The sequence below is a fragment of the Diadema antillarum genome, unplaced genomic scaffold, assembly GCF_040938485.1.
Source record: "Diadema antillarum isolate AM-2024a unplaced genomic scaffold, OU_Dant_1.0 scf00000025, whole genome shotgun sequence".
NCBI lineage: Eukaryota > Metazoa > Echinodermata > Echinoidea > Diadematoida > Diadematidae > Diadema > Diadema antillarum.
Genome location: NW_027270914.1, coordinates 4,763,510 through 4,788,485, shown reverse-complemented (window position 1 = coordinate 4,788,485; position 24,976 = coordinate 4,763,510). Strand labels below are relative to the sequence as shown.

The following is a 24,976-nucleotide window of genomic DNA, read 5'->3' as shown; positions in this document are numbered from 1 at the left end:
CAGCTACAGACACGCACACTTTGCCAATACGGTGCGGCAAGGCCACTGCACCGGCACCGTACCTTCCGACACTGCACACACATGCACATACAATTGTAGTCACAATGACATGAAAATGTATACAAACTCGATACAATCCTTACAAGCATTTGTACAGTGCAATTCATCCGCTTGAAATATGAGAAACGGGGAAAAATACGAACAATGCGCGAAATATGCGTGGAATATCAGCGATTGATCGCAAAAAATGTTGCCGCTATCGCGCTCACGACGTACCGAGTGCGCTGTACATCACAGCTAGCCCAGGACCGCGCCCGCGCCCATCCAACTACAGTTCGACTGCTTTGTGGGTCATTCCTTCTTGCCGAGCTCGCAGTGAAATGCATGCGTTTATATACATACCAGAAGCTACAGCTGTACTACAGCTAAGTAGAGGACGCAAGGCGTAATTAGAAATGAGACATCACGATTGGTAGGTGAATTGTCGATTTTTTTTTTCGGCGGCCGAAAAAATAGTAAATATCAAAAAAGTCGATGCGGCAACTGAAAATCGATGCGGGCGGGGAGCGGGCTGGGACGAGAATTATGAATTTCTTGGTATTTTCAGCGCCATTTTGAAAATAGTAAATAGTAAAAAAATCGATGCGGCGGCCAAAATCGATGCGCGCGAGGACGAGAAACTGGTTTCTTTTTTTACTTGGCCTAATTGTGTTCGTTACAACGGGAGTGCACTGTAGAGGTAAACAGGTGCTCCCTCAGTGTTCTATCAGCAAATGATCAGGCAAACCTTGGAACCTGTAAAGACAGATCTGATGACTGATATGATTTCATTGTTGACCATCCATACACTGGATCCATGTAATGATGCAATGGCTTAATTTCCCTTTAGATTTATACTTGGTGATGGATGACGTGACAGCGGGGTCTCGATAATGATAATGGCATCTAATAAAGCAAGATGGCTGATTAATGATTAATAGCAAAGTCTGTTTTCCTCCAAATTTCTCTAAATCTTAAATGGTGTGGCCAGTAAAATAACAATAAGTTGATGCCGTAATCGCCTCCAGCGACCAACACTTTGCACCGAATATTTGCTGTAATTTATACGTGATTCTTCTTTGTTGGACGAACTCACCTAATTCAGGTATGAAGTTCTTCTCTTCAAGACTACCATGGCACCTGTTACCATCGACAGGACAAAAATGACGACGAGCAGGGAATAGGTGGTGGACGACCGCTGGAGGGCGCCCTGGCGGTAACCTGCTGTCGGACCAGCTTTAGTGAAACAACAATATCATAATGGGAAATTGTCTCGAATGCGCTGTTGCAGATAACATCAATTCAATAATGCAATTTAATTCATCGAGGCCGTAGGAGAGTAAAGGGAATAATTATCTTTTATTGTTATATCATTGCCCCATCAAGCACTATATCTGATATAATGAGTGGGAAGGGATGCTCAGAATCAGCCATTCACAAATAATTCTATTTGCTCCATAAAGAGAGCAAGTGAACTTTATTCTTACTTAGATAATATATGACACATTATAATGTTTAACTTGGCAACGTCATCCATTGACTAAATTATGGGACACTGACAATATTTTACATCCTAGGTTAATCATACTGACGTTTATATTATATTGCAGACGATGGAAGAAAAAAATTATGTGAAAAAAATCTGAAGCTACAGGAAGGGGCAAAGATGAAATCAAGAGTATAAACAGAGTCTACAAATAATTCACTATCATAATTACATATCAACCCAATCTCTGGAAGAACAATCTGAAATCAGGAAAAACAAAACGTGACACTTAAATGACTTCATAAATGTTCAAAATGCATCTTTTTATTATTATCGTTATTATGCTGGCTTATTGTAGATGTGTGCCCACGTCGTCAATGCATACATGACATATTGTGCTTCGTGTGCATTGTGTATATTTGGCAACTGTTCCTGTTATAAGAAAGTCTTCTCGATATCTACCTTGGACAGAATCCCCGATCGGACAGTATTCACGCCGGGCAGATGTCGTTCCGAGTCCGTTGGTAGCAGCACAGGTGACATTGATGCAACGGTGAGGGCGCGCTCTAAGGATCGCCGATGCGCAGCTAGACGTGGATATGTTGGTGTTGTCCGCTCCTATAGTGTACGTGTGGAGGTGAGGGTAAGGCTGGTTGTCCAGTGTAACGTGACATGTAATGACAAGCGCTACCTGGTCATCTCTCTTCTTGATTTCTACGACCTCGATGGTCAGAATGTGGTCTGGCGGGGGTCTTGACTTTGTTGCTGTTAAAAAAAAAAAATGAAAGCAATGTTTTGAAGAGCTGTTAAAAAGGTGCTTCATATGTATTCATTTTTGGAAGTCATGCACAGTCATCTCTTCAAAAATTGTAATTCTTGTGTGAAAAGGGCGAAGCCAGGCAATTGAAAATGAGTTTTGTTCCAAAATGTGCTGGATCAATTTCTGTTTAGCTACGAAAGGTGCTAAATCCAGCAGGATCCAATCAAAAAGGCCATGCTTGATCGCACTATGACCCCAGAGTAAAAAAGGCCAGGCTGGCAAGCTTTCCTGCCTATAGCTTTTCAGGTGACACACATGTTAGTAGCTGTTAGCTGTGAAATTTCATTTCTATGAATAAAATATAATTTTATGCCCTACACTTTTTGAGAAGGGGAAAAAACGGGAGGACGTTAATTCAGAGATGTCACATCATCTAAAGAAATAAAGACAGAATAAACTGACCAGAAAGAATATAAATTATTAGTGGAAAAGTGAGCAAAGAAAATGGGATTCCATCGGGATTCGAACCCGAGACCTCCGGATTGCTAGACCGGTGCTCTACCGACTGAGCTATAGAAAGCCCTAGTGCAGTGTTCGTCCCAGAAACCCTTAATTCTCAATGCTCGGGTGGTCAGAAGCTATAGCAGTGTGTTTGTGTGTGACACACACGCACACACTTGAACCTGGCATAAACCCGAAGGATAATTCAACTTGGGGATAAATGCGAGGGATCACCGAAGTGATGCAGCTTTTTGAGTTTGTAACAAATAAAGACAGAATAAACTGACCAGAAAGAATATAAATTATTAGTGGAAAAGTGAGCAAAGAAAATGGGATTCCATCGGGATTCGAACCCGAGACCTCCGGATTGCTAGACCGGTGCTCTACCGACTGAGCTATAGAAAGCCCTAGTGCAGTGTTCGTCCCAGAAACCCTTAATTCTCAATGCTCGGGTGGTCAGAAGCTATAGCAGTGTGTTTGTGTGTGACACACACGCACACACTTGAACCTGGCATAAACCCGAAGGATAATTCAACTTGGGGATAAATGCGAGGGATCACCGAAGTGATGCAGCTTTTTGAGTTTGTAACAAATAAAGACAGAATAAACTGACCAGAAAGAATATAAATTATTAGTGGAAAAGTGAGCAAAGAAAATGGGATTCCATCGGGATTCGAACCCGAGACCTCCGGATTGCTAGACCGGTGCTCTACCGACTGAGCTATAGAAAGCCCTAGTGCAGTGTTCGTCCCAGAAACCCTTAATTCTCAATGCTCGGGTGGTCAGAAGCTATAGCAGTGTGTTTGTGTGTGACACACACGCACACACTTGAACCTGGCATAAACCCGAAGGATAATTCAACTTGGGGATAAATGCGAGGGATCACCGAAGTGATGCAGCTTTTTGAGTTTGTAACAAATAAAGACAGAATAAACTGACCAGAAAGAATATAAATTATTAGTGGAAAAGTGAGCAAAGAAAATGGGATTCCATCGGGATTCGAACCCGAGACCTCCGGATTGCTAGACCGGTGCTCTACCGACTGAGCTATAGAAAGCCCTAGTGCAGTGTTCGTCCCAGAAACCCTTAATTCTCAATGCTCGGGTGGTCAGAAGCTATAGCAGTGTGTTTGTGTGTGACACACACGCACACACTTGAACCTGGCATAAACCCGAAGGATAATTCAACTTGGGGATAAATGCGAGGGATCACCGAAGTGATGCAGCTTTTTGAGTTTGTAACAAATAAAGACAGAATAAACTGACCAGAAAGCATTTATCCCCAAGTTGAATTATCCTTCGGGTTTATGCCAGGTTCAAGTGTGTGCGTGTGTGTCACACACAAACACACTGCTATAGCTTCTGACCACCCGAGCATTGAGAATTAAGGGTTTCTGGGACGAACACTGCACTAGGGCTTTCTATAGCTCAGTCGGTAGAGCACCGGTCTAGCAATCCGGAGGTCTCGGGTTCGAATCCCGATGGAATCCCATTTTCTTTGCTCACTTTTCCATCATCTAAAGAAAATACACGTTCTGACAGGAAGTGCTAGGTCGGTCCCTTCTTGACCTGCGCATGCGATGCGCAATGAAGGAAATTAACCCGTTCCCTTCAGGAACCACCTGGTGGCCTGCATAAGTCTATGGACATTTTAGAATTCAGTAAGGAACTGGTTAACAACAAGTATGTAAGGATGATGATAGAATCGTAAGCTTTGAACATGAATATTACCTGGACAGTAGTTTTCTCTGGTTACAGTCTTTCCGTATCCATTTATACCAGTACAAGAGATTTCAATGCATCTGTATGGGATTGGTTCGAGTGTTGCTGAAGGTGTGGAAGAGGTTAGGAGAGTGTGGTCGTCTGCGGTTATAACGAACGTGTTGATTGGCGGGTACGGCTGATCGGCTGGATTCACGTGGCATGAAATATTCAGAATAGCGCCCTCACCGTCCTGCTCCAGAGTTTCGTACTGAATGGCTACGATGTCCCGTGGTGGTGCGTCTACGGGATGTCACAAACAGACATGCACATAACAAGCAAATAATTTCAAATTTAATTAAAGTTAGCATTCCTTTGAAGTGAATCAGTTTTCATAAAGCAAAGACGCAAAACGAAACTAGGGTAAGATTGAAGGATAATGAGATAAAATTTAATGGAGTGCGTTTGTTTTCTTTTTCATCTTAACGATCGTTTGTATTTCGTTGCATTGTATTCGGTTCATCGGCTTACAAAATAGGTTTGTTTTTTTTTCCATAGAATGAATATTCTCCCTGATGAGAACAATAATGTGTTCCGTCAAAAAGTATCTTTTTTATTGTTTGTTTGTTTGTTTTTTTTTTTTTTTGGGGGGGGGGGGATGGGTTGAAAAGCGAAACGACCTAGTCGTCTCATCAACCCCATAGCAGCATTCCTGCGTGTAGTGAGGCGGCGACTTGTGTCAGCTTGCCCAGATGCCTTGTTCAAAGTTAAAAATTCTTCTCGGTGTACGTTTATGAATGTTATTCTCCTTCTTGATTTCATGTCTTAAACAAATAAATCCACATTTTCCATCATGAAGTCTAAGTTTCAAAACGAAGGTCCATTTGGAAGAATGAAAAAAAAAATGGCCTACCCATGCTTCAAAGATTTGAGATTCAATTAACATTGATAAGATATTCTGAATCATTAAATCACAATTTGAAACGGGACATTTCTATGTGAAAAACACACCTCACAGTGTGAAAATATTTTTACACTGTTAAAGAGACTGGGAACAGTACTGGTAAAGGTGAGTATTCATCTTGTAACATATTGTGAGATATTAACCACTCTTTGAAATGTGAAAGAGCATTCAATTCTAAGAGTAATCAAACGTTTATTTGATGAAAATCAGTTTTGAAATGACTGAGATATCTAAAAGCAAAGTAAAACAAAGAGCTTCTAATAAAAGTCGTGGCCTGCCAATTCTATCAGGATTGCCTTTTTGGACATCTCAGCCATTTCAAGACCAATTTTCATCAAATGAACGTTGAATTCTTCTTGAAATTACATGCTCTTTCATATTTCATAAGAGGCTTCTCAATATCTCACAGAAAAAAAAATGTTATAAACCTCAATCCTCACCTCAACAAGTACTGTACATTTCCATTAAATTCAAGCGTTTTTACATAACCGACTATGTGAACACATTGCGAACACACTGTGGGTCACTGTGCCTTTTCAGCAAGGACGAAAGTTAACAGTAGCTGACATGTGATAACTGTTCCTGGACATGTACACTTCAATGATGCCACAAACACCTTTCAATAAAATGTTCATTATCTAAAAGGAAGTTCATCATTTCACTAAGACCGGACAAAAATTCGAGAATAAAGCATTTTGTGCTGTGAACGCGATTTAAGCTGTATCAGTAATAATCAGGTTAAACTACTCGAAATGCTATAAAAGATGATGGCGGGTCATCTGTATAAGAAAGATTTGTGAGATTTGGTTGAAAGGTTACCTTGAGGACAGTAGAAAAGCCAGGACGAGGTTACACCGACGCCATTGGTTGCCTCACACGTGACATTGATACATTTATTAGGGCGTGGCGTGAGTACCGCCGAGCCAGAGCTAGAAGAGGACAGCGTGGTGTCGTCTGCTCCAATGGTGTAGGTGTGGATGTATGGGTAAGGCTGGTCGGTCACATTCACATGACACGTGATCAATAGATTGATCTCTTTGTTTTCTCCTCGTATTTCCATGTTGTCGATTTTTAGGATGCCATCTGTTGGGAGTTCAGACTCCTCGCATTCTTTCAAAGTAAAATAAGCCAAAATATAAGAGATTTGTTGCTGTTTCCTCGTTTTGTTGTTGTTATTTGTGGATCGTTGTCTCTTAACACGTATAAAGTCGAAGATGTAATAATGATATACGTATATATATACACGAGAGAAAAATGAGCCTTCTGGCAACTTTAGCAATATGACCTTTCCGTTTTTTTCTAACTTTCAATTCTTAAAAAAAAGGACATCTTCCGTGCATGGAAGTAGGGCATATTAGATATTGACTGAGAGCCTAGCATCTAACAAATTTAGGTCTGTAAAAAAAGTGGAATACTTTCCCCACATTATATTCCTATATGCCTTTCGTAATAACGCGTCACATATTTTGGAGGGGCGACCAACAAGACGCAAACATTCCATTCAGTGTTATCTCTTAATATTGCACCAATTACGTCTCATTCAAAGTACATTTCTTTCTCTCACTCTCTCATTAAGAATCAAAGGGCATCATAAGTCAGATTTCTGGAATATCTGTTACTCCATGTGTCGTGTACATGGTGTGTGGAAAATATTTTGCTAGTGTTTCTGTCATATTTAGTTGAAGACGTTAGATAAGAAAGAAGATAAATTTCCTCGAAACTGATAGTTTACCGCTGAGGTGCAGGGTCTACTGGAGGTATAAAATCCTAGCAACCTGATACATAATCTGAAATGATATGGTATAGCGAGAGTAATGACTAAAAATGACAAATTGCAAGCAGTGCGTATACCAAGAATTATGAAGCTATTGACTATCGAGCTGTAATCAATTTAGTGAAGAACGAGACCTCATTTACTTTTATATTGTCGTATTTGATTGTCACGGTAAATTTCTTAAATTTAAACACTGCTCTCCCAACGTGTCTCATATAGGACTCTGTTGCTATCTGAAATTGATCTTTTGTTCCTTCACGAGGTGCATAAAAAGTAAAGAATGTCTGTACAGCGAGAGATTTAATTGTTTGTGTGCTTTGAGTACTAATTGGTGTTGAAATCCCATAGCATTGTACGCGTTATACAACCTTAGCACACAGTGCAGGTTACTTGAAAACATTGTATTAAACCCATACGCTCATATATTTTTATCCCCATCACTGCTAATGCAAATTTTGTATGGTACATGTGATGTGTGATGCGCTAGTTTAAGAACATAGAATCTTACGCTCTATACTTCACTTAGCTTTAATACAAAGTTTTTTATTCCTGGGATCTCTTTTAACCTAACAATGACGACATGTGATGTGCACTCACCATAACAGGCATAACAAATAATTGTTTTCCAACATTTGCTTTTGTGAGAGTGATCTGAATTTATTTGTATTGTTAAATAGATAGGCCATATCGGGAATAAAAAAGACTTGTATCTATTTGACAGTCGGTATTTCGCAAAACGTAGAACACGTTAAAGTGGGAAACACTGGATTGAGAACGAAAGACACAGTTAGGTTGCTTGTGATTCTGCTTGCTTTATTTTGATATACCACTGTTTGGCACACTGAAGTGACTGTTTGAAAGTATAATAGAGTAAGAAAATATCATTTATTTTCAAACTCACAAGGACTGGAAATGGATATCACACACCTTAACAAAATAATGCAGTTAACATGCCTCTGTAAGTATATGAATAGAGCGGAACGAACTTTTAGCAAAAAATTATTTACTAACACGGCTAAACTGATTTGTGAAATCAATATGTACACTGTATAACACACGTTTGAATAATTGTTTTATATGAATGAAAGAGTAATTGCATCGTAACACTATTGCAATTCTTCAGAAACTCCGCGAACCAAACCACTATTGTTTAACAAATACATCGTGGTACTCTCCCGTCCCCCCCCCAAAAAAAAACCCCCTAAAAGGCTGCCGATAAGCACTTATTTTTGAGACATACTGTACATGTTTGTATAGCATATCATGCTCATCTCACATGTACTGACAATAATATAAACGAATATTCTAGACAAGAAAATCCCTATGAAAGAGGTTGATGAACGAAGTAAACCAAAGTGAAGAATAGTTTCACGCAAGCTCCAACTTTTCGATGTTATTTTAGGACTGCAAATCTCCTGCTATGCCGTTTGAATTTCAAAGAGGAACTTAGGTAAAGAGGAACTTCAAAAAAAAAAAAATAAGAGGAGATGGAAGTCAAAACTTTACACTCATCCGTCTCTTACCGTCCGTAGAAATTGTAAATATTTCACTTTGGTCGAAGAGTGCAACCAGACATCAGGGCAAAGAATTTTCCACTTGAAATAAATGTGGCTGTTTAAAGGTCATAGAACAGGGATAGCAGCATGCCTAACGCTTCCTGTTATACTTTAATGGGAAAGTAAAACCATCGGGTGCCGTGTACTTTAAAATAATTTTCGTTTGACCTTAATGCCTGGAAATTATATGTTGGAGGCTAGAATTCAGCATTCATAATTCAACAGTAAATGATGAACCCGATTATCACCTGATTATGATGAGCACTCAGTCACGAAAGTGTACCTATATTTTTGTTACACAGACATTAGTTCATCATAATACACTTTGCAAGCACGGAGACTTTTCGGTACTATACACTATGCCCAGAACAGTATACCATACTACATTCATTGCAGGTACACTGTATTATGATTCTTATATCTATCATTATCATTATTAATGTAACTCTTATTATCAACTTTTTCGTTGTTATTGTTTTCATTGCTGTTCATATTGGTATTAAGATCTCATTCACAGAGTGTGGATGCAATAGAAGGTAATGATGACGTCATCTGCATTTTATGTTCCAAGTAATCTCTGGAAGAACCCGGTTACTAGTATCCTTTAGCATGCTTGCAGACATCTACGACTCCTATTCAGATTCTTTCGAGAGAGGTCTGAAGAACTGCATATTTCTACATAATATTATCCGTCTCTTATGATTGCCAGACTTGTCTGTATATAAACCATGGAACGAATGTATGTTAGCTTCATGATGTAACCATTTGTTACTCGTTACTGTACCGCTTAGACACCTTCTACTTCCTTCCCGTCATACCTGTCCGGCGGGGTGGCGGGCAGTATGTCCTCGTACTCTCCGTCCGCCCGTGGTCGTTGATACCCGTACAGTTCACCTGCACGCAGCTGGCTGGCCTCGGACTGACCATCGCAGTAGGTGAGTTGGAAGACGACATGACGCGACCATCCACCGTGATGTCGAACCAACTGATGGGCGGAGAAGGCTGGTCGCACGAGTTAATGCGACAAGTTATCTTCAGCCTTCCGGGCTCGTTACCGAGCACGATGTCTTCGAATTCCACGGAAATGATGCGTTCCGCCGGGCGACCTTTCAGATGGTAAATGGAATGTTGAGCTCCACGTTACACATGAAAAATAACTTTTTTTTTCTTGGTGTTGGGGTCTACATTTGATTAATCTATGTGACTTGTGACTATTGGTACAGTTATGGTAAAACATTGAACGCACTTTTTGGATTGACCTTGAGACCCTGCAAAGGTATCTATGTAAGGAAGTTATAAGGAAATAAGGAAATGAAGAAATTCTATTATTTTTTTTTTCTGCAAAACAGTTCTTGCATACAGTTGATATGAATGTGCAAATGAGTGAGCTAACCATGTCATATCCTCACATACTTCCGTTGTTTGGGTACAAAAAAGGGACGAAAATTCAATGCTTCTGTCATTGAAGTTTGAAACATGATTTTATTCCTGGTTGAATAACTTTAGAATAGTGATCAGTTAGATATACGAGGATTTAAGCCTCGGACATAATTGCGTTTGAAGTAGATACTGGATATTTCAAAGTTTCGTATACAAACTATTTGGCAAGTTGTGAGGGTATGACATACACACTTTGTCATTTGCATATTCATATTGACTGTTCCCCCCCCCCCCCCAAAAAAAAAATAAATAAATAAAAAATAGCTAAAACCTCAAAATGTCATATTATAAGTCATTATTTTTCATCCGATTTCGATCAAAATTGTGCCGTTGAACTCGTAGTGGTTTGCTCTTTCTTATCAGACTAATCTATAATTGGGCTGAATTTCCTCTGTAATATTCCGTAGTGAACGTTGCTGTTATGACTAAATCAATTCTACTGACTTCTACGAAGGGATCATCAGGTTGTATGGTTTCCATGTAAGATTCCATGCACCACACTGCTTGAAAATAGATAGCCGGGGTCAAACCAAAAATATAATTTTACTTGAAATGCGAAGAAATATCTCATACCAGTAGTTCGCTCCATTATTCACAACTTTAAAATGATGGTACAGTTTCGGTTGAGGTGGGGCTTCAGGTATCCACTACTTAATGATTTTGTTGTTGTTGAGATAATGAGGAATCTCTTATGAAATGATGAAGAGCATGTAATTCTAAGAGGAATTCAAAGGTGAGACCCCCTTTTGTTCGAATCCCTTTGTTTTTGGATATCTCAGGCATTTCAGAACCAATATTCATCAAAACTTTGAATTCTTCTTAGACTTATACTCTTTAATATTTCATACAGTGGTTTCTAAGTATCTCGCAAAAAGTTAAAAGCTGCGTGATCCTCACCTCAGCCAATAATATACAATTCCTTAAAATATTGAAATAAGAAGAACAACTTCTTTTCAATACTGCAAAAAAACAAAAATTGCGCTTGTTGGCTTAAAGCACATGATCCTTGAAAATTCAAAGTCACGTGACCAATTAGTGCTTTGATAAAACCTGAAAGTTCCCACAATATTCATGAATATCTAACTAATTTATTAGCTTGTTTTAATGAAGTCAGCTTGTACATACGGGGTTTGATTTCCTGATCATTATGACGTCATACTTACCGGAGACCTGTAAGGTTGTAGATCGCAGCAGTCCAAGCACGTGACACTGAAGGAGATCACCGTTGTTGGTAGCTGTAGGGGTGAAAGTCAACTCGCTTCTCATGTTGTAGTAGACATAGTTGGTAAGCCCATAGTTGAGACCCAGGGTTCTGGTGCCTTCGGCGTACAATCTTGTAGGAGCGCTGCTGTCCGCTGGGAAATATGAATACTCAAACGTCATGAATTACGAACAAAACATTACGAAAAACACTACGAAACAAGAAGAGTGTGCGATACTTCTGAAGACATACAGAAACCAATAATATATCGTGGAATAGATATCAATTTGATTTGAAAAAGAGCACTATTAATGCACGATTAAACAAGCTTTACTGCAAAGGGCTAGTATACTAACCACTCCCTGCGTCTATCGGCATGCATGATAACTTCTCATTCATGAGTATAGACTTACTTGGGTGTGGCATTGACAACGAAATAATTAATTTGTGATATGTTTTAAGGTATGCACTATTCAGACAAATTGTGTTCCAATTCTTTTTCTTTTTCTTTTTCTTCTTATTCTTCTTCTTCTTTTTCTTCTTCTTGTTCTTCTTCTTCTTATTGTTATCATTATTATTATCATTATCATTACTATCGTTATCATTCCATTTTTTTTCATGGGGAGGCGGATATTAGTGGAAGCAAGAAAATGAACAAATATCAGGATGAGAAGTTCTGTTTTTTTCATCTAACCATGATCAAACAATTCCGTTATTATGTGAGAACCTAGAATGACTAAGTCAGCATCGAATCGTATTTTAGGTAGCTTCAAACAACATGCGTCAGAGTTACATCAGATGTTTATCAGTTTATGTCTTGTTTTGTGTTTGTTTTCAGCGAAATGCGTGTGTGTTTGTGTGTGTGTGTGTGTAAGTGTGTGTGTAGGGGGGGGGGGGGGGGTAGGAAGGTGATACAAACTTGCGACTTGCGACAAGCGCCGAAACTGAAGTAGAGGGATGATTATAGTAGTGGTTGAGGTGTGATTTCAACTTTTAAGTTTATGTGAGATGATTAGAAATTTATTTATGAAACGTTTTAGAGCATACAATTCTAAAGGAATTCAAAGTTTATTTATGAAAATCGTTTTAAATGGAGCAATATCCAAAAACACAATAAAACAAACAGATCTAAATAAATGGTGGGTCCCTTCTTTAATTAGGATCGCTTTGTTTTGAATATCTCAGCCATTTCAATTTTTTATCGAAAAAACCCTGGACTCCTCTTGGAATTTATGCTCTTTCATATATTTAATGAGAATTTTCTTATCAGCCCCCAAAATTCATCAATAAGTGGTGGACACCTGAATCCCCATCTCAAACGAAACTGTGGCAGCACCATCCTTTTAAATGTGAATCTAATGATTCATTTGGGTAACTCACAATGACCTTTAGATTAAGTGAAAAGTTTATGTGGGTGACAACTTTGTACAATTCTTCGATCTGTAAATTGATACACAGTTAAAAACGATAATATTATAGATGCAATCAGGGAATTTGTAGAGATCGAGACCCTAATTACCTATATTCAATCATCACATGAATACGTAAATAAGTTTACAATATGTGATTTGGGAGTGCTCTTTGGATCAGATCTCTTCGGTTCCATTATGGATTTTGGACGTTTGTCGTTGTTTTAAAAAAAGTTGTTATATTCAAGGGATGCTATAGTATTGGTGGAGATTGGGTTTTTAACTTTTTGGGAGATACCAAGAAACCACTTAATGAATAATACAGCGCATACCATTCTAAGAGGATTTCAAAGTTTATTAGATGAAAATCGGCTCTGGAATGGGTGAAACATTAAAGAAACAAAGTAAAATAAAGCTATCCTAATAAAAGACGGTTCCCACCTGTTATTAGGATTGTTCTGTTTTGGCTATCACAGCCGTATGAAAACCAATTTTCATCGAATAAACGTTAAATCCCTCTGGGAATTATATGCTCTTTCATATTTCATAACAGATTGCTCATTATCTCACCAAAAAATGTTAGAAACCTGAAGTTAGGTTTCAAACAAAACTGTAACCTACATGGTTTAAATCTAGTGGGACATAGGGGCGAGGTTGGATCGGATGGATTCATTTGTTTGCTTACCTTGTCCTTGACAACGAACACCTACGTCATTGCCATGACCGCAACTGCCCCAACTGGTGTCTGATCGACGAGAGAAACAACCCCACGGTAATCTCTGACACTCCAAGAGGGAATTCTCGTTTCCCGTTGGACAGTAAGTTCCGTGGTCAATCCAAATAGGTCCAGACCCTTGTCCGAAGTGGGCGTTGTGATGCACCGATGCCGCCGCCGTGTAACCAAGCTGCCTGCAAACGGCGTGTGCTTCCTTCATGTCCCATCCTCCGTCACACACCGTGCCCCACTGACCGTCGCAGAATATCTCAACTCGTCCCTCGTGATCATCCGATCCTCCGACAAGACGCACTGAAAACAAGGAAACACAATACATGTATCAAACACAAATATAATTCAGTCAGCCCTGGTTCGACAGGTCTGTTGGAATTCTTAACGCTTTCTGTGTCAATGCGTCCAATGATAATGATAATGTTAATAAATAACATTTATTTAGCGCTTAATACTGATGTTTCTAAACGCATCATTCCGGGAAAAAAAGTATAATATTGTCCAATGAGCACAAATTCCACGCACACAGCTATTAACATGGCACAAAAGAAGTTATGTTTTGTCATCTAGCATTGATTGTAGGTCACATCTATAGTAATAATGACAGTGGATAACCTAAGCGATTTATGACTACGTAATTAGGCCTAGAATATAACATTTAACAAACATTAGAATCTACCTATATTCCGTTACGGCGTTAGACACTGCACTGGGTCTAAAGTTAAATGTCAAATGATAAAAATTGCCCAGTATAGGCCATAACGTTAGACTTAAAGTTAGAATTGTTTTGTGAGTAGACCCTAAAACATCTGTTGATCTTTTGGACCTAGGCCTAAATTTAGGCCTACCTATAAAGGCAAAGCGTCGTTACTTGACTTGAGCCTAACATTAACGTATAGAAAAAGTAGGGCCTATAGGCTCCTACTGTCGTTAGAGGACATTAGAGCCTAACTAACGTTACACACTACACAGTCTAGTCGAGTGGCCGCTGTACAACAAAATCGCGACAGCGCGCACACACAGCGTCTGGGGGCGTTTCATCAACGAGTTCGTCGGAGGTTTTCACCGACAAATTTGCTATCAGCCAATCAGACGCAAGGATTTCAGTAGCTTTTAACAGTTGTCAGTGTAAATCACTGACAAAAAGTTTCATGAAACGGTCCCCTGGTCGGGCTAACATGAGCGTATAAGCGGTTAGGCTATGCGTCGTTATTGTAGGCTCTTCTGTAAAGCATAATCAAGGGCAAGGCCATCTAATATAACAGATATCGACTGGTAGGGGGTGGAATGTAACAATCTTTGGAACGCCAGGGAGTTATATTTTCCCTCGTGATCATATTTTCCCTCAGCGGTGCGCGCTTCGGGAAAATATAATCCCTTGGGAAATTATAACTCCCTGGCGGTCCAAAGAAGGTTATATTCCACCCCGTACCACTCAATATCTGTATAATATTTATATATGTAAATATAACATAATTATATACAAACACACACACATTTATATATGATATATATTTGTATGTCGTAATATAGAAACAAGACTGATTGTATATGTGCAACAGTTCCAAAAATCAGATACAGGAAGTAAGAGAGAGAGAGAGAGAGGGGGAGAGGAAATCTTTTCAATCATATTTCGAACTTGGTTTCAATTAACCTTGCAAATTGCTAAATAATGCTTGAGCAATGTTATTGTGCCTTCTTTTTTTTGGAACGAGTTCAATAAATCATCTGTTTGTGCAACACTCACCAGTTCTGCCGTCACACGAACGAGCGCACTGATCTCCCAGGAGTTGGTAGTAATAGTTTTAGTGATCCCGTCATGGAGAATCTCTTTTCTGCTTTTGTTAGAGTTAGTCGAAAAATGTCTTTTATGTTTTCTAACCCTGTTGCATCCAAGCCAATGTTCAATTTAGCTGTTCTAGAATGCTGGCACGGAGAATCTAAACGCTGCAAGCCTGAAGTTACTATCTGAAAATCGACTGTATACTGATGAATTAAAGATTTAATTTATGATCATTTGGTCTCACATCCGTCTTTATCTCCAGATCTTTGTCGAAGTCGTTTTCAATTTTCCAAGAATGGTACAATCGTCAATCTCACAAAGAACACAAAACGATTCGAACATGTCCATAATACCGCAACATGCTTCAACAGAGCTCGTGGAAACAAACCACGGAAGTGATTTTTGTCTTTCGCATAATTCGAAATTTAATGTCAAATATAAGTAAAATGGTTGACTTAAAAGTATTATCGTTGTGTCTGTCGGACACAAGAAAACTGTTGCGTAGTCCTTGGCTACTGTTTATGGTTTTCACGACATCCTTTTGAGACAAAAGGGAGTGAATTCTAGATCGAGGTGGAATAAGGACAACTTTTAAGTTATGACCAGTTTGCCGCTATTGGATGTGTATTAGGTCGCTGGAAGAAAACGATGTCAATGGTTCGTTCAAATGTCCATCTTGTGTTGAGATATGCAACTCAGGCTTATCTAAAAGATGGACTGTTATTCTTTTCAGCATGGCATATTTCACAGGGCCCGTTTGCGATTGGCGAATTCTTATTCTTTAATTTTTGTCAGACCACTCTAGCATATGATAGAGAGTCCGCTAGAAGACATGATGTTTCTGCTTTATGTCGCTGCAAAATACAGACACAAACTTGACTCTCTCTAAGAGTACAAATGCAGACATTACTTGGATATTTCGTTGATTTTTGCTGTTTCTGCTACTTAAGATAACCATCTGTTGAGATGACCTCACTGCGGTCCAGTTGCAAGTTGTAAGTAATGTTAAATACCTCCTTCTTGTTGAATTGACAGATATATAGGTGAGAGGTTATCTGTGTCCAAACCACATCAATGGTGTATCGTATACCAATGGGTGTAAAACAAATGCAAACTTCTCCCTATACTATTTTTATTGTTAGATTATTCCTGTAAGGTACCAAAACTTGTCTTCTTTTTACTACGTGAAAGGTATCATGATTATTTGCTAAGCTTACCTTGCGTTCATACCTGTAATATTTTTCGTGATTTGCAGTTATCAGGAACGTGTTTCAAAGGAAACTCCGAGTGATTCCAGCAATGCTCATCAATGTGACGAAATATGACGAAAATGTCTTCCACTGGGATTCATGAAATTCTGTTTTTGCACGAGTGAGGACACCGATACTGAAACAGAAACATACTCTTAGAATAAATTGACCGTTTGTCTTTAATTTTAAGAGACGTTTTGTTTTCAAATCGACTGCTAATATTTTTCTGCGTTTTGCCTACTCCCACTAGACAGGCCGTTGTTCATTCAAGCGATTCTGTGAGACAAGGGGTATTCGATCGTGAAAACATATTTCGACAATTTGCATCATTTTAGAGATAGTCTGTACTCCTAGTAAATATCAGCGAAGAGAACAATAACTCTTCATTTGTCTGACAGTTGTTAAACAAAAATGGAAGGTGTTTTGTCTACGAAAATGGAGCCAAACGATACGAACCAGTATTGTAAGTTACAGTTCATTTCCGTCTTCATTGTCTAGTCAGTCAGTCGTGGAGTCTGGCCTTTAAAAACTTACGTAAAATTCATCTTTTGGGGAAAAATCAAAGCGTACTACCAAAAGTATTAAATTTAAATTGCATCTTTATGAAGAAAAGTTGGTAAGAGTGATGCCAAGCATTAAAGACGGCCATATTGGTGCGTTCAGGGCGCTGATGAACGAACCGTGTTGTCAAATCGGTTTTGCTCAATATGCTATGGGGATATGGTATTTTCACTGGCATTGTCTCTTGGTGCAGCCTGCGTCGCATTACACGACAGAAAGCATGAGCAGAAAAATACACTTTCATCACCGAATGATAACAGCTTTTACCTTTAGATACTTTGAGAATTTCCTTGATTGCCTCATGATTTTTGATTTAATAGTAAAAGATTCTTCTATATGGAACATTATTACCATTCATGTGCTCATCTTGAAATATCTCCGTCTTTCCTATAAATATCCTAGGGTGTCCGTTGAGAGGCAAAACATTTTCTTCCTTATTGCGGTTCTCCCAATCTAAGCTGAAGCAGCATTTTGTGGGGGACATTGTGGTTCAGATATGCCTGTTTTATCCTATTTATCGTTCCTGTAAGAAAAAGAAGTTATTACTTTGTATATACTCACAATTATAATAGCATATCATTATATTTTGATGGAATCATTTCCATGTGGACAAGCGATGTAAGTATTCTGGGTGAAAGTTCACTTCCGTCTTGGAGTAAGAAGTGAAAGCGTCACTGTGTTATGTTTCGGAAGGTGTATGTTTTGCAATGTCTGCGTCATTTCCCGATAAGTACACGTGAATTAGGAGCTCGATGTTTTAAACTCATTTTTTATCCATAACTTTATTCACTATGTTTCAATGGAGCATTTGGGATGGACATACAATTATTTTGTTCACGTGAATTAATTTAAAGTACCTTGTGCTTCATTTATTATGATAGCTTTTACCTGTTTCAGGTGGCAACGATTCCTTGCAAATGGTATTCATTGTGAAAATAATTGAATAACATTATGTTTCTATCGTGAAGCTAAAAATCTCATTTAGAAAAATGGGTGTTAGTCTATGTTTTTTGATGCCCGGTGCAATCACTTCAGTTTTTTCTTTTTTCGTCCATCGAGAGTTTTCATGTTTACTTATATGTAAATATCGTCATTTCTAATGTTCTTTTCTTTTCAATGAATACTTGCCAGAAGTGTACATAGGTATGCCTCAAACTAATTTTAACAAAGGGGAGGAACGAATTGTAAACAGTTCATAAGTGGCAACATTTATTTACTTATTTATTTATTTATTTTTTCTGGGGGGGGGGATTGTCGCTTCGAAAATTTGAATGATAACGTTCATTAACGACAATAATCACGATCAATTAAGACATGTGAATATGAACCTTAACGCCATGAGTTGGTATCTGCAGGGGGAAATGTCTCTTCAAGTTTTGCCAAAACCAGTATATAGTTTCATAAATTCTTCTGTTTTTTGTATGATATTATTGTTTCCACCAAAATATTTAGTTGATGCAAAAGACGTACAATTATCACGAAAGAAGTGTGCTGAAGCAAGAATTTTGAAGCTATAAGAACCCAAAGAAATTCATGTTGAGTCATTATTGATCATCATGGTAAAGGTACTGTAGTTGCTACCAGGGACGGTGGTGAAAATTATGATGATCAGTGTTCCACGACCTTAATGATGTCAAAGTATAGTTGCAAGTATGCAGTATTCCAATAGTCAAGAATACCCCTAATAATTTTCTTGTATTGGCGAAAACAACCATCATAATATTCTCTGCTTGAATTCATTCCTGTTTTTTTTTTCTTCTCGTAAGGGGGAATCCAATTCATCTTGAATGACGTCAAATGTTTCAAGGACAATAAAGTGATCACTGGGTACGTTCCAAGTTCTACCAGTGGCAGAAAATGGTAGTGAATTTGAGGTTAATTTGTCAAAAAATCACATCAGGTTATAGATATTTGATAAGATAGCCTTTTCAAGTTTTCTTGTCATGAAAAGGGACTGTCGAATCTCGAGTGACGTGACCGTTAAGCCATTTTTAGATTTTGTTTCAAACACCCTAGCAATGCGTGTTACTCGGTTCACTTCGCTCGTAGTTTGTATGCCCTCAGTAATTTGGACGCCATTCAAGTACCATTCTACTCTGTCTGATCCGTAGATTTCCTGTGCAGAACAGACTGCAGTGAACGAGTCGTCGTCTTGGACAGAACTGGGTACTTCCAATGTAACACTCGTTGCAGCTGGATGTGAAAAGAAAAAAATAAGGAGAGATGGATTTACACTTATAGATTGATGGACAGATGGATAAAGTGAGTGTGTGTGTGTGTGTGTGTGAGGGAGAGAGAGAGAGAGAGAGAGAGATAGAGAGAGAAAACAGAGAGGAGGGAGAGATGTAAGTGCAATATATCCTTCAGTTTTTATTGGTATTGCTGTCATTACGACATCACAATATGCAGTGTACATTATATGTATAAAAAGCTTTTTGGACTGTATAGGACTTTGTTTTAACTTTTCACCGTCTATCTTCTTACCAGTCACCGAAAATGAGTGTGTCGTATGAACTCTGATTTGATATTAAAACGATAGTTTACCGATTGTATATTATATATAATTGTGACTTTAAAGATTCAATGAATTCTGAATGAGAGACAAATGTTCCAGTAGACAGTAGACACGCACAATGACACGCTTGAAAAGCATCTGCAATGTTGAAAGGAAATAGATTTTTTGTGATGTTTCTTTAAATCCTGCCTTACCGCATACGTTGATTGCTATGAAAAGAGTCCACAGGTGCGCTAAATTTTCGCTGCCATTCATTGTGATTAACAGATCCTCGTCAACCGAAAGCCGATGAACCTATAGTTGGAGAAAGACGTGAAAGTAAAAATTATTACCAACTATGATAGAATAACATGTAAACCTATTTGGCGTGATTTAAACGCATCTTCAAAGAGTTGAAGGAATCGTTCTATATGGCTATTTTTATACCGTACAAAAGAGCAAAGGGTCTTAACAGTGTATTCATTATAATAATCATATCTAATTATTATTTGATATATATATACAAACCTGTCCTTTTTGGAAAATTGTACTCTACTATCTGGAAGATAAATTTGCAGACCAATGTTCTATGAAGTCCAGTCTGGATTCGGACGGAAGAGTAGGTCTGAGATTTATGAATCTCTTGTGTGCCCTATATGCAGTGTAGGGTGTGCCCACTATCTTATCACACAACGGACGCAATAATATCCTTCCGCGTGCGAGCCAGTGTCGAATGTCATAATTCAGTTTAGGAAGAAGATTCGAGATTTGGAGATCACATTTCAGACTAGATTTCTGAGTATGTAGTTTGTTTACACCATGTAAATACATGTAGTGTCAATTAAAAAAGTAAAATAATGTTCTCCAATGAAGGAAAGAGGCTCGTGTAGCCTATCTATGGTCAGCCATTAACAATTGGTGGTTCATGACTTTGCCCCGCCCCCTAATAAAAACACAACCCAATACTAAATTTTGTATCCTCCTTCACTTTAAAGGACAAGTTCACCTTCATAGACATGTCGGTTGAGTGAATGCAACAATATTAGTACAACACATCGGTGAGAGATTGAGGAATATTAGACAATCCGTTAAAAAGTTATGAATTTTTGAAGTTTCTGCTCAGTCACGGCTTGATGAGAAGACGTATAGCTTGTGATGTCACATGAGTACAACGATAGAAAGAAAGAATAAAGAAATTTCAACATATTTTCACTTTTCTCTCATAACAGAATACTCAACTTCTCTCTTTCAGAAGGCAAGGGGCATGATATTACCCTTAACATACGTCAGTAACAAGTCAAAGAAATGTGCACTTTGTACAAAAAGTAAAGTTTTGTGAAATTCTCTTTTTGTTTTCCTTATATCGTTGTACGCATGTGATTATACACTATAGTCAGTAGTCTTCTCATCCATCATGCAGTGACTGCGCAGATACTTTAAAAATTCACAACTTTTGAACGGATTGTCCGATTTTCCCTAAACTTTCACTGATGTGTTCTACTAATATTGTTGCATTCACTCAAACCAAATGTATAGGCCTATGAAGGTGGACTTGTCCTTTAAAGAAGACTACTTTGCGAAGCAAAATTCATTATTCTCAGTGATTCTTGATATCTATTTGGATTCATGCAACTCTTTAAGCATTCCGTCATACGATTCCAAACAGTGATACACGTCCAAAGCCGTTTGGATGTGGCCAATTAATTTCCCTGGACTACTCATTGTGGCATATTTTCTGATGATTTTTATCTCTGTTTGTCCTCTCCCCAATCTCTGGATAACATTTATATGCATGCATGTTTACTATTTATCATGATAACAGTGTTCTCTCAAAATTACTGACCACACGCAAATATTTACAATAAATTGTAAAACTGATGTTTATCTTATTCGCATTCTTGATTATATCGACTTTGCTTAGGCCTAACTCCTGAATTAACCCATTCTTTACGCGATTTATACATAATTCCTGAACACAACTATGCACATGAAATGTGTAATCTACGATCACGTTGTGTTTATGAAGGAAAAAGAATGGGACATCTCTGGCCTTAGTTTTCTAAAACACCCCGAATTTCATCAGGTGAATTAGTGTTGAAATTTATGTTGAAATCAACATCATGAAACAGTGAGGAAATTACAATGTTTAACTTATTCCATTCCCTTCATTCACAAAAAAAAAACAACAATATATTTACCTCGCGGTATGTGTGTACATCGTCACTCTTTGATGAAAATGGAATAAACGATACGAAAATAACATTGTGATTACTCTTTCTTTACGTAGTGTAATAACACTTTCTATTTCTTTTTCTTTAAGACTTTCAGTATGCCTGATGTGGGATGAGTGTGACATCGTGACCTACTTCCGCTTCTTAAACATGAGACACAAAATCATTTGATAGCGTGTATCCGAAATTTTAATCTTGTCAAAACATAGCGAAATTCAAGCCATGTTACTTCCTGGTTCTTAAATAAGCTTTGCGGCTGACTAATGATGATACTAGAACCAGCATGCGGTAATGTGACTCTGAATTAGGCTAGATAGGTGGAAAACGAACACTTTTGGCCCCCTGTGGGTTGAAGTCGACTTTGTTCTCTTTCAGGCACAGGTTGTCTGTGTTAAAGGTAAACTCATCTGATAAAAGTTAAGGCCTTTATAAGTGCCGTGCCCATCACACGTGCCCATGTAGAGGCATTCCGGAGAAAAAAAATCTGTCGTCAAATGGATACGCAAGTAGAATGTTGTTGTCACTAGTAAAAACTATACTAAAAATAGAGAAGGAATGTTCAGCAACAGTTTCCCTTATTCATACATTATCATATATTATACATATATTTTGTATTGTACGTAATGATTTGTACTTCGATCTTTACAATTGTTTAAGCAGATGAACTGATGTTTCACATTATTATTATGTATTCCCATTTATAAATGGAATAAAAAAGTATAATTGTAATTGAACCAAAAGTATGGCACCTAAGAAGTTCCATTATTGCTTGTGTGAACTCGAGTTTGAAGTGCATACTGACCATAAGCTTTGGTCTCCATTTAAAGGGAAGAAGTTTGAAAATGAAAGGATCATGCGATGGAACATGATGGTCCAAGATTACAGGTACAGGTTTATATCGGTAGCGCGTCTGCCTCCAGCCCTTAATGTAACATTTTTTTTGATACTAAATGTAATATCAACTCTAACTGTAATACATCTTAACCCTAAATGTGATACATTTTAAAGCTACTTTAATTGGAGACAATCCTAAATGTAATGCATGTCAACCCTGAATGCATTTCCAGCCCTATATTTAATAAATCTTAACCCTGAATTTAACAACCACTCCAAAATGTCCAGAATAACCCTCAATGTAATAATCATCCTAAATGTAATACTTTTCGACCCTAAATGTAATACATCTTAACCATACATCTATTACAAAAATGTCGGAAACTTTTATCTTTAAATGCAGAGAGCTGCTTTATATGTATACATGAATGATGCAGTTTTCGAGGTACATACTGTAAACCAACGATTTATAGACAGCCTTTACGTCATGAGCGATTTGGTGTGTGCTGAAAATGAGACTCGGTGATAACGCATGTATCACATGTCAGTGATAACTATATGAAATTGAGTTTAGGGAACACACCAGTCAAACTGCTGATATTTGATGTGTTATTGTATCCAAATAACCTCAGAGACAGTCGTACAGTGCTTTACCTTTCGTCTTCTGCAGTGACTTTTTTTGTTTGTTTACAATGCAATTTTCGGTTGTGTTCCAGATAATACTGACGGAGAAAGCATTTTTTTTTTAAATATTCAATTCAATTCAATTCAATTCAATTCATTAATTTTCATTCTTCTTCTTTCTTTCAATAACATAATACAAGATTAATCAGGTATTACATCATAAACAAAAACATTTGCCTTTGCAATAAACAAATGATATCGATAAACATAAGAGCGCATACTGGCAAAAACAAATAATTATACAAAGTCATGCTTCAGTTGAAAAAAAGAAAGGAAAAAAGAATAGAGAGGTCCACTAAAAAGCAAAGCTTGTAGATTGTGAACCACTCACAAAACTTATGAATTACTACAAACACTTGTGAAAAAATATGATACACGACAGGACGGGACAAAACAGAAGAAACACAACAACATGACACAACTTGCCAGAATAGATGAAAAGTATGGAAGGAAAGAAAGAAAGAGAGAATGAGAGAATGAGAGAATGCCTACACGCTGGAACAGTGGATGGTAGAGAATGTGCTTCATAGAGTTGGTGCTGCATGCAGCTGAGCAAGGATTGTAATGGCTACTTCTTTACGTAATAATGAATTCGGTGATTGAATGATTGGTGGGTGGATGATGAACCCTGAGGTTGACGAAACCTATAGCTAAGAAAAAAAAAATATTAGAGAGGATTTAATAGAAAAGATTTCAACTTGCGCTTAAAAGAATACTAAGATGGGGATTTTTTTTATTTCACAGCTCAGTGAGTTCCAAAATCTAGGACCGGTGTATATAAATGTATTCTGGGCCAGTAAAGTTCTTAGGAGGGGTAAATGAAACTCATTAGATTGTCTAGTGGGATAATCATCGAATTGAAAATACTGGGAAGTGCATTTACATTATAATTAAACATAAACTGACCAAGTTGAAACAAATACAAATCTTTAATTCTCAAAATCTTATATTTAGTGAACAATGGCTCTGTATGGGAACGTGGCGGGACGCCACAAATAATACGAATAACCTTTTTTGTAATACAAGTAATTTATCTAGTAAGTTTTGATGGGCACTACCCCACGCTAGGAGTCCGTAATTAAGATGAGGTAAAATTAGAGAAAAATACACCGTCAACAAATTAGAGGGCAATGGAATATGAAACTTGAGTCTATTGATAATACCAATATTGCGTGATATTAGTGTACTAATGTTTGTAATATGCGGCCTCCACGAAAGTTTATCGTCCACTGTGATACCAAGGAATTTTATATGAGAAACTCGTTCTAACAAAGTGCCATCAAAATATGTCAGATCCACATAAACAAATTTCAACAATAGTTCTATATACGAGGCTTTCATTGGTTTTAGTTGTTATTGTTGTCACTGATCTATACTCATGATTTGAATCATTCAATATGTTTGCATTATTTCTATACGATGGAATTAAAAAGTTTTCATTTACTTGTTATCATTTCAAAGTTTGGTGTTTTTAGCATTTTGCCGGGTTTTTTTTTTTGTGATCTAACAATGCAAGTTTGTTGTCTAAAATCATTGTTGACAGAACTTTTTCTTTGGCGTAATGCAACAAAAGACCAGATTT

At 37.8% G+C, this 24,976-nt stretch overlaps 1 protein-coding gene across 1 annotated transcript in view; it reads right to left on the bottom strand.

The window, feature by feature from the left end:
- The window catches only part of LOC139734210 (uncharacterized), a 56,490-nt gene that overhangs the window by 11,589 nt on the left and 19,925 nt on the right, over positions 1 to 24,976 (bottom strand). Inside the window, exons 3-7 of the mRNA XM_071645015.1 lie at positions 9,599 to 9,886; positions 6,270 to 6,560; positions 4,517 to 4,789; positions 1,988 to 2,290; positions 1,187 to 1,275 (exon numbers count right to left, since the gene is read on the bottom strand). Coding sequence (XP_071501116.1) covers positions 1,187 to 1,275; positions 1,988 to 2,290; positions 4,517 to 4,789; positions 6,270 to 6,560; positions 9,599 to 9,886 — 1,244 coding nt within the window. The remainder of the gene's footprint in view (positions 1 to 1,186; positions 1,276 to 1,987; positions 2,291 to 4,516; positions 4,790 to 6,269; positions 6,561 to 9,598; positions 9,887 to 24,976) is intronic.